The 12048-nt window shown below is 28.7% G+C and overlaps 1 protein-coding gene across 1 annotated transcript in view; it reads right to left on the minus strand.

Annotated features, from left to right (window-relative positions):
- Positions 1-2060: 2060 nt before the first annotated feature.
- snsl (snustorr snarlik) overlaps positions 2061-12048 on the minus strand; it is an 18262-nt gene continuing 8274 nt past the window's right edge. The window contains exons 2-3 of the mRNA XM_014433402.2: positions 9907-9990; positions 2061-5368 (exon numbers count right to left, since the gene is read on the minus strand). Coding sequence (XP_014288888.1) covers positions 5061-5368; positions 9907-9990 — 392 coding nt within the window. The 3' untranslated portion in view covers positions 2061-5060. The remainder of the gene's footprint in view (positions 5369-9906; positions 9991-12048) is intronic.

The raw sequence follows: 12048 nt of genomic DNA on the forward strand, positions 1-12048 counted from the left end.
GTATAAAATGTAAAAAAGTAAGATATAATAAGAAAAATTAAAGGTTGTAAATAGTAAATGAAAAGGGTAATAGTAACAGATAGATAAGAAGAAATATTAAAGAAAATACAAATAAAGAGATATAAAAAGAAAAAAGAATACAAATCAAATGATGAGACAGAATGCATACCTATTTTGACGGCACTTTTTTTTTCCTTTTGTAACTATGTGTTTGTATCTTTTTTAGCCCTGACGAAGCCCTGCAACATGGGGCGAAACGGCTCAATAAAATAGTATAATTCTACTATTTGAGTTTTTTTGACCGCACCCGGACCATATTCTTTTCATCTTTACACACGGTCAATCAATAATCTTCCAGGAACAAGATATACTTTTTTTTAGAAAAAAATATCTAATGTGGTTAAAATCTTGTGTGCCATTAGTGTTCCCAAACAAAAGTTCCACCAGTTGAACATTTTTTTTACCAATAATATCAGGAATTATGGTCTATAAAAATAAAACACTTTTAATAATGTTTCATTTTTGCATCATTTGATTCTATATAATATAGTATTAATATAATATATTATGCAATAATAATTATAATAGTAAGGATTAAAACTAGAGAACAGGAGTCATTTATATTCATTAAAAGTATCAAGTATTAAGAGTTAACATTAATTTAAAGTTAAAAACTATTAAAAATTAATAAATAATTATAAAAAAAAATACTCTAAAATTTAAAGTTGGAGCCTAGAATCATACTTCGGTATTAACCCGAGAGAGGTGTAGCCTTCAGTATTTTGCTCAAATTGGAAAATAAACGTCTATATTTTCATTTTCCTAGTATTTCATCTGTTTTCTTTATACTATTTCTACCTTACGTTAACCCTTTCATGGTGTTATTACCACTTGTTTATATTATTCCCTCTTTTACCTCCTCATCTAAACTCAATTCAGTTTACCCCTGGCCTCCTTGCAATGGTGAGACTGACCAGTACACTCCTAACATGAGATAGTTTTTCTCTCATTTGGGCATTTTGCTCACCTGGACACCTGCATTTTTTAATTTAAATCATGAGCCAAGGCAACAATATCTTAGATCTTTTACGAAATCTGGATTCTCCAGCCCCTGGTGGAAGAGCTACAATTTACAATTTCAATTTCAAATTGCATTGAAAGTAATTGTAAAGATTTTTGTCATCAGCACACCCAATTATATACAAACAATAGTCCAAATTGTCAACAATGAGATAAATGCTTAAGGGACACCTCTTGGAGGAAATAAAGTAGGACACTCCTGCCAGGTTAAACGTAAAAATAATTTTCGCTTTTAGAAGGTTCATATAGAATCGTGTCCTAGCATAACTTAAGTTTGAATATATTTAAATTAATCAGAAAATTGTGGAGGACAAAATGGGTAAAACAGCAAAGGGAGAATCAAACCGATGCACACTCTAATGAACAATAAATAAAAACCAGAATTTTTATTTATCAACATCTAATTTTAAACCCTCTATCATAGATTGTTATGAGGAGAAGATGGTCTGGAGGGGGGGGGAGGGTGCAGTCAGTAAAGCTAAACAATTTCAACTCATTTTCTTGGTAATATTATTGGCATTACGATACAATCCACTCTGAATTTAATTCCAGCCTTCATAATAGGAATATAAAATCATTTAACACAATTGGCTTTTTCATAGCTATTTAATTATGGACAAAAGATTGGGTTCTTAATCAGAAAAGTTTAGTTTTTTATAATGTTTCATATGTTTCTACAAATGTAGTGAGTATTTATGGAATTTAATTTGATTCAAACAAATTGAAGTTAGGTAAATTTTCCATGTATTAATATTATGAATCCATGAATTAAACAATAAAGTTGACAATTATTTCAGGATTTGGGTGTCATACTCATTTCGAGTTTTTACTGTACAATTTTGGATTTTAGTGCACATGCACACAGAGGTTTCCATCTTCCATGAGATGATTGCAGAATGCAGTTTAATAAAAAAAACAATTTTCATAAAATTAAACAAATTGAATGGAGGCACCTATGTGAAATAATATACATAGTATAATTAAAGAAAAGTTAAAGTAATTTATTTTAATTGGTTAACACTCTGTTAAATAAACATTAAAAAAATTGATTATGCTTAAAATAATAACAATAATAATCACTTAATATCGTTAGTATAATTAAATTAATATTTGATAAAGGACACAAAGAAAAAATTATATAATTACACCACGTCACACCAGAGAATGTGATGAGCTATATGCTACTATCAGACCAGCATTGGAACGCAGTGAAGAAGATTCATCACAGTAGTCCTCAAGAGGTTGAGAGAGGAAGAGAGGGATAGAAGGCGTTAGTAGCATGGAAACGTAAAAACCATGCTGAGAAAGCGAGGCAGCACTAGCGGTGGTTTTAGTGGGTAAAAATCCCACACATGGATAGGTACTGGCCTATCCGTGTCTTTTGAAGATTTTCACCAACCCTCATGAAAAAAAAAAAAAAACACATACAGACATACGATGTGAAGATGGTCAGGGCTGCTAAATAAATGCCAGATAGCCTAAAACAATGAGGCGGCACTCAGCCAATCACCCCCATCATGTAATGCCTAATGGCGGTCCCGTGGAGGGTGAGAAACAGGTGTAGGGCGGTGGTTTTAGTGGGTAAGAATCCCACACACGGATAGGTACGGACCTATCCGTGTCTTTTGAAGATTTCCACCGACCCTCGTAAAAAAAACATACATATGAAGAAGATGGTCAGGGTTGCGGTAAAAAAAAAAATAGTTGAAAACTGTAATTGTTCTAAAATTTAAAAAATATATTCATTCTCAAAAAGTTTGTTTGGGCCACAAAAAGACAAGAAACCCTTATTATAAAAAATGTAATCATTTCATATTAAAATCAGAAGTTTCAAATTTTCAAATGATATTACACATTTTATGATTGAAAACAATCAACTGATCCATCAAAATTTAAACTTAATATTTACAAACATGTTCATAAAATAAGTGCAAATATGTACAGAAGACATTTCTCGTATTTACAAATAACACTAAGGTATGTCGGGGCAAGTGCATTAAACTTCTTTTTTTAAAATATTTATCATCATCTTATAGTACTGAGCTGTATTACAAAATCAGGTACCTTCCAATTAGCCCTACATTTAGAAAAATAGACACATGTTGATCTTTGTACGTGTTGTATGTTATTGTTCCGCCTATTTTTGATAGTATGCAGAGTTGCCGTTATTAAAGTAAATGAATATAATTCATCAAAGTTGAAGCTGTTATTCAATTTTCTTATAACAAGTTGATGCTATATAGATTAATTTATGGATTAAGTATTAATAGTACTACTATTTTGAAATTATTTAGGTTTAGCTTGAGTATTCACTTACTCCTTAAACTTTTTTTTATGGGGCAAGAGCGAGTCTAATGAGCACTTGACATTCATTCTTTCACTTCCTTTTTATATTTATGCTGTTTATTCCTATTCAGGAGCCCTCCAATTGAAGGCGTTTATTACACGGGCAAATTTGATATCTTATGGATTGGGTAGACAATGTGAGGTGGTATTTGTGGTTATCTTGTTGGTTTTCTAATCTTACTCCCTTGACTTTACTGGAAAAAAATTCATAATCCAGCTAAATGATGATTGATAAAAAAAAAAAACTGTTGTCAATCAAAAATTTAGAGGAACAGGTTTCGTGCTCTTTTGCCTAAAACATTCAACACAAACAAGGAGAATGACAGTCATTACAATGTTACCCAGTTTGTTAGAGATAAGTCCAGGAATAGGCTGACATTCATAACAATGTTACCCTGTTTGTTAGAGATAAGTCCAGGAATAGGCTGACATTGAAACTTCAATTTTTTTTTATCATATAATGAACTTACTAATTATTTAAAACACAAACTTCATTTGATCCATTCGCTTTACTATCGTTAGTTTTCTCCAATGTTTGAGCCATTAGGAGACCTTAGATTGGATGTATTTAGGTTTTAATTTAATTTATATTACAGGTTATTATTCAGTTGATTCATAAAAAATAACAATAGCAGCTTTATTTCCATTCTTGCAGAACTAAAAGCCCCCTATTCCTGGCAACATTAGCTCAAAAGTCTCCCACTCTTCGCACTATCTCATCTCACCATCTTGTAATTGGTCTTCCTCTCCATCTCTTGTGTTCCTTTGGAATCCACCCTGTAGCAATTTCGGACCACCTTCCTGTATCAACTCTGGCAACAAGACTAGCCTATCTCCATCTTAGTTGATGTGTTTCTGGTAGACTTTTAACTTTAATTTTATATGGTACTTTTCTGCTGCTGATGCGGTCTTTTCTTTTGATACCTATCATACTACATTGGATTTTTGTCCTTGCTAATTTTTCATGATTTATTCATGATTCATGGTTTACTGTTACCAGCCAGGTCTGATAAAATAAAATTACCAAGTATACTCATGTTTCCAATACCTTTGCCTTTAATTCTGAAGGTAGTTGACTTTTAGAAATGTGTTTTATGCACCAATATTTTTCTATAATCTATCAAACTTTTATTTTATTTACTTTAGCTATTAAACATACTAGTCTATTTGTCATCACCTTTTCATAACAAATAGGCTAAGGTGTTTGATTGTTAAAATATAATTTTATTTATAGTAATAAAGTATAATTGTTTATGAATCGATTTGGGAATAACAGCCTGTAATAGAAAACATGTTAAAACCTGGATACATCAATTTTAAGGTCATGAAACATTGGAGTAAAACAAGTTGTTTTATAGTTGAGGAAATGGATCAAATGAACTTTGTCTTTTAAATGATTAACTACTCCCAAAAAAGAAATTAGTACATAATATACTAACAAACTAATAAAATTTCACTAATTATTTTCAGGATTTTTCTTTAGAGAAAAATTGCATGAAGTACTTGGTAACAAAGTTTCTAACCTGGATCTTCAAAATGAAATTATCATTAAGCTTACAAATTAATATTTTAAAAAAATTAGACAGCACTTGCCCTAACTTACCTTACCCAAAAGAAACTTGTAACATTAGTTGCTAAGAATTATTTTGAATCAATTTTTGCGGTTTATAAAGTTGTCGAAGATGGTTGACGATATCATTGTGGACCTCAGGTGTCGGCCCTGTCCCTATACTATTTTGTTGTTTCAGTAAGCTGTCTTCCCAATATCTTGTTATGTCCTGTTTTACATCCTCCAATACCACCTCTCTTTTGCTACCACTTCCCATGTTTCCGGCATCAGATCCTAGAGGTTGAGTATTTTGCTGTGGCCCAAGTTCAAATAGAACTTGAAAATCAGCATTGGGTCCAAGACGAAAACCAAAACCAACTCTTGAATCAGTTCCTAAAACACGCAAATAATGAAATTAAGAAAAAATGTTTTGTATGCTAAGATAGCAAGGTAAAAAGAAACTTCCTTTAGAATATTATTTGATATTACAATGTTTTTGAGAGTTTCCTCCATTGTCTGTTTATGTTATTGCTTGTGGTCAATATTATTCATTTTCTGAAATTTTGTCTTCAAAGTCACATGATTAAAACTTTTTACAGAATATTAAAAATTCAAGATTCATAATTTTCAATCACGTAACTTTAAAGATAGCATTTCAGAAAAGAAATAGATAATATTAACTAAAAGGAATAGGAGAAAACACCCCAAATCATTGTAAAATCAAATTTAGAGTATTGAGAATATTCTAAAGGAAGTTTCTTTTCACTTTACCATCTTACTACATGAAGAATTAACAACTTGCAAGAGAATAATCAAGACAAAATAATTGAAGGTTTTAGTTTATCTATATATTAGTTTTTGTATTGTAAATGTTCTTCTTTCTTATAGATTTTTTATTTTTTTAATCTTACACAATTGACGTTTCGAGGTCTTTTCTTCATTGTGACCAAATTTATATAGGGGGACATAAAAAAAGAAAAAAAAAAGCACATATGAAAACTTAACTTCAAGATATATACAAAAATAGCAATATAAGTTATACCAATATCTAGGGATGGGATTTTACATATTTTTTTCTACAACTTCTACCACCATGTTTACGCTTCCAAGGAACTTTTTGACATTTTTAACAATTTTACATATTATATTAAATATAGTTAATATAATAGTAAGATATTAAATAATTAATATCTTACTATTATATTAAATATAGTTATTAAATATTATATTTTTAAATATTTCACTATACTTACATTCTTTTTACATATATTTTTGTCCATATTTATTCTTTCAATTTATAATTATTTTTTTAACAAAACTAGATTTCAACTAAAATAAAATAAATTTATATATAATAATAACACAGATAGTTCTCAATTATTTTGTGGCAAGCTTAAAATGAACACGCGCTGTTATTAAAGTTCATGACCTTAGTTCAAGAGATTTTATTACTTTCAAATATTTTATTCACCTGTTACATCAGTGAATGTGGAACAATCTCTCAGATGATACCAATCAGTTTTATGAATCAATCATCGACCATTTATTTTTGAAAATTTAAAAATGGATCTCACTTGCAAATTTATTTATGAGAAATATGTTTTAATAGCGCATTAAAATAATCACAACAATTAATTTTTTTTCTGTTTATACAACTTCTTTTTCTTAATTGTTTATTTTCTGACTTTTTAAGTAGAATTTTCACATTTTTTAATTTGTTTGTATTAAATAATTTTTATATTTTTATTACATATTTATTTTAAAATAACAGGTGGTAGTTCAAAAAGGTTGCTAGAAAGAATATAAAAATTATCTTGTACATCAACACTTAGCCCCTCTGTAGTGCCTCATTTTGTGAAGGCTAAATGAAAACGTTTTGAAAAAAATTTGTTATTGCATCACACTTACATATCATTTCTTTTTTCATTACTCTTTCCTTCTTTTAATTTTACAATTTTTTTCTAATCTTCACTCCAATGTTACATTTTTAATTCTCATTGTTGCAATTGTTAATAATATTTATTCTGTGTATTTACGTTTATATTCTTTTAACTTACTTTGCTTATTTTTTATATCTTATCCATATAACTTTTTATGTACATACTTATAGTCTTTTCATTCTTTACAATATTTATTTGTATCTTGTTTTCATATAGCCTTGATCACGTCCTGGAAATGTTGGTGTATAGTAGTAATAGTTATATATGTATAAATAGTACAGTAATTGAGCAACCAAATCACCACCTAGGCCATCTATGGTCAACTGATAATGTTCCATTAAAAATGAGAAAATATTTTGACTTTTTTATCAACTAAAAAGCACATCCTTACTGAAATCATGAACAAAGTAAAGCTATATACCCGGTTGATCAAACACAAGTTTTCAAAATGAAGTATATTTTGAATTAATAATTGGTACAGTTTAAAAATAAAAACAATGAAAGAACATAATAACAAAATATTATGAAATTATTTAGGGGAGGTATTAAAGAGATTCAAGGAAATGGAGTAATAGCCGAACTTGAAAGATTCAAGAAAACCAATTTCTATAATTCTAAATTATTTTAATGTGTAATTTTGTTTTGTGTATAAATGAACTGACATATTGGGAAAAACACTTCCATAACTTCAAGAAAAAAACAAAACAAGGAAACATAGCAAACTGGCAAGTAAAGAATCATTCCATCAACAGCTGTTCATTTTATTTTGGGTGGGAGGTGAAGATGCCATTCTTCTCCTTTTTATACAAAAAAATTAAGTCATAAAAGATGATTAATAACGCCTTGTTTGTTAATTTCACAAACATGAGTGTCCTGAAATACCAGTTGAGAAATCCACTTGTTAAAGCTAAGAGCTTATTAGTGGATAATAAAAGAAAATTAAATATTTGTCTCTCCATTGCCATCCTGGATACTTCCTACTCCCATGAGCATTGATGCTTTGAAAAGTGACTGCCTAGAGAGAGACAAATGAACCATATTTCATCTATACACTCAAGGGAAGCTTAAAAAAATAAATAAATAAATAACTACTTAGGTAAGGAGGTTATTAATACTACAAAACAATGAAATAGAAAAGAATTAAGTTTTATTGGTATTGAATTTGTAGAGGATTAGAGGGAGAGCCAATAAATACTGACCCATTTTTCATTCTCTTTCATTACCTTGAACCAAGTAAAAAGGCTAAATGATGGAACATATGATACCTTTCCCTTTTTTAAATGGTGTTTGCTTCCATATAGTGTGTTCTGATCACCTTTCACCCAAAATTTTTCTTTGAGAGGTTATATTATAGGCATTTTATAGTCAGGCTAAGGAGTGACCAAAAACTGTGTGACAGAGGTGAAAAGTGTTATAGTGATTGGTGTGTTCCGTCTGAAATTCTTTTTATGTATTATAGTGATTGGTGTGTTCCATCTAAAATTCTAATTATGTTTTATAGTGATTGGTGTATTCCATCTAAAAATTAATTATGCTTTATACCAATACTTGAGATAACGCTGATAAGATTGCTGCTAATTTTTTTTTTTTATGATTACTACAAAAGAAACTGGTACTATTGACTTGTAAAGTCAAAACGAGCGTTATATACTTTATAACTAGATAATAATTAATGATTAGTACCTGAGCATTATATATTTTATACATTTAATAATATAGATTTATATATTTTATAACTAGATAATAATTAATGATTAGAACCTCAAAGTGAAAAGGGAGTGTTGACCTCGAGGAGGATAACAGAAAACTAAAATGACTTGTATTCAGTCACAGATCATTCTAAAAAGCTCTGTAAATTGAAATAGCATCAAAACTGGAGAAATAGCTTTTGTCAATAAGAAATTGATATAATTTATGAAAAAAAATGTTGTTGGATGTAAAACATGGTTACTGTTAAACAAAAAATCTTATTATGAATAAAAAATTAATGTATAGGCGGAACAGATATTAAAATAATTGTTATAAAGAAATGTCAAACTAATTTCAGATTACTAAAAAATTTAGTCCACAGACCACGAGTTGACAACCACTGTTCTAGCTCAAGATATATTGATTTTACATAGACAGGCAAAAAAACATACAAGGTGCTGTCTAGCTCAAAGTGTCCATTATTGGTACTATTATTTCAATTTATACCAGCACTAACATATGGTATCAAATCTGGTAATGGTAACACCAGCACTATTATATGGTATCAGAGTTGTTCTGGTAATACGAGCACTAACAAATGGTATCAGGAGTGGTGATGAAAATTCCAGCATCAACATATCGTATCAGGGGTGATAATGGTAACACCAGCAATAACACATTGTATCAGGGGTGGAGATGAAAATGCCAACATCAACATATGGTATCAGGGGTGATAATGGTAACACCAGCACTAACATAGTATCAAGTTTGTTCTGGTAATACCAGTACTAATTATATAAATATTATCAATTAATATAAACAAAAGTTTTATTAATGTCAGAGAAACTCAAATATTAAGTTGGACTTTGATTGTATGATGAATCCAACTCATACAACAGAATAAACTATCTGCCTCAGTGGGGGTTATCCAAGACTAATAAATTCCACTACTATTTTTAGCATTTAACTTTGTTGAGAAACTTATTTGAAAATTACAGCATTTAAACATAAATATAACTATAACAAAGAAGAATGACACATCAATCCATAATATAACTACATAGAAACTAGCTATGAGCTTTGTAGAGACATTGAAAAGGAATTATGGGGTGAAAGTTACTAGAAGGTAATGTTTTCTGGTAATAGGTTCTTTTAGTACCCTGTATATTATAACTCTTACTGGTTTTTATATTTATAATATTAAGAATTATTTAAATGGAACAGGAGCAACTGCTAATCCATAATCTATTACTAATAATCAAGATTTCACTGTTAGCCCATCACGAATAGAAGCAATCTTACCTTTTCTTACAGGTGGTATATTAGTATATATAAATGAGAGAAGTGTTGGTAACTGTTCTGGAACAAACAAACTATAACCAGATCCTGTAAAAAAAAAAAATTCTGATTTTATTATTGTTAATACAAAATGGGATAAATCTATATTTTGTTATTTTAATTTTTTTAATGTTTTCTGTACTACTTAGTATCCTCTTTAATTATACTTGATACCTCAAACCAATCTAAGTCTGATCTAATTTTACATTGAAAAGGCTATAAATCTCTTAAATAATACTTAACCCCTCAAAACTATAAATCTCTTTAATATAAACCTAATTCAGTGCACACATCACAGAACTTTCACTTACCACCCAACATAGGACCCAAAGTTGATTGGCTCCAGCTATTTTTGTGATTTTTGAAAAATCTGAAGGCGAGGGGAGGGGAAATTATTAACAAACAATTTTTATTTTACTGTTGCTATAAAATTCCTATTTTAGAGTTTCTTGAGGTGGGAGTAAATTTTATGTTCTAAAAAACTTGAGGAGTTGTCAACTAAAAATAAAGATAAAAAGTGAAGTAGTCATGAAAATGATTTATAATACATAGTAAGAAAGCACTTAGCCACTTAAGTTCAGTTATTGGATTAGAAGTTGAAATAATATATAATAATAATAATGATAAAATTTCCTTGAGATTGCTAAAAAAAAAAGCACTGCCTGTGACTATAAGAGTAATAAATGATGTAATGATCTGCGGATGTTTATTGGTAGAATGTATATGAAATTAATTAAATATCTAAGTAAAATAAAAGAATTAAATAAATAATTTATAATGTTATATAAGCCAAAAAGAGTAAAGAAATATGGATATGAATTAGAAAATCTCATTGGTAAATATATGTAAGAATTTTGGTAATAAGCAAGACATTAGAAATAATAAAACTTTATATTTTATTCTATTATTTTACTTACATATATTTTCTTTCTCACTTTTTCATAACTTTAATTTTATAAATATTGTTTGTTGTATAAAATTTGTTTAGTTTTACAAGATTTTCTTTTTCTTTCCTCTTTCTTAATTTTAATATTACTTATTCTCAAATAGGCTTTATCTTCTTATCGTACTTAGACTGTACATTTCCCTTCAAAACTATTTATGTATCTATATTGTCTATTATTTTCTAATTATTCTTTAGTCCCTTTTATTTATTGTGGTCACTTCAACTCTGATGAATGCCTGAAATTGACTGGCTGAAATGTTGGCATTAATAAATAAGTTTTTAATTATTTGTGAACTGCACTGACTGCACCCCCAACCATCTTCTCCTCGTCAAGTATTATCTTTAGTATGTATCAGAATTCGATGACTCCACCTTGTCTACAATATTACAACTGCTTTGGTTGATAAATATAAAAATATTACTTATAGAAACAAAAAGTTATTTAATGTAATTATTGGATCAAAAATAAAATATTAAAATTCATATATTTGTTCATTGCTCATTAAGCTTGTGCTATCGGACCATATCTAAGATTAATGAAGTCAACCATGAATGTATAATAAAATTTTAAACCTTTTTTTCTTGGAATTTTAAAAATATACACCTACCATAAAAATAAAAATAAAAAACCAATGTTATTCTATTGAGAGGTTAATCTTTTTATTCCATGCAAGTTTTTTTGGAATATCACAAAGCTACAAAGATAATCTTTTAAAAATTCTAGGATTTTGGACTATGGAGAAATAAATAACAATAAACAGAAAGTTAAAAGAAGCTATATATAACAAAATACAGTAAATTACAAAACTGACACAAAAAATCATGAACTTAAATTATGCAGACATATTAAATAAATTGCAGTTATATTAGTATCCAATTTAGAAAATTCCTAAAAAATAAAATAAAATATTATAAAAATAAATTAATAATGATGTTTAAAAAAACAAAACAAGGAAAGGTCCATAAGGCTATGCCATAACAAACATCATAGAAGGTGGGAATTAAATAGATTAAGTTAGGAGCATTAGTCCAGTATGCTGGTGGAAATGGAATATATAAAAAAGTAGTCAACATTACAAATTAACTAAATTATGAGAAAGTATATAATATGAATATATGACTGTATGACTACCATCAACATAAAAATGAAATTAACAATT

Source organism: Halyomorpha halys, unplaced genomic scaffold, assembly GCF_000696795.3.
Source record: "Halyomorpha halys isolate HHAL.00 unplaced genomic scaffold, Hhal_1.1 Scaffold1201.1, whole genome shotgun sequence".
NCBI classification, from domain to species: Eukaryota; Metazoa; Arthropoda; class Insecta; order Hemiptera; family Pentatomidae; genus Halyomorpha; species Halyomorpha halys.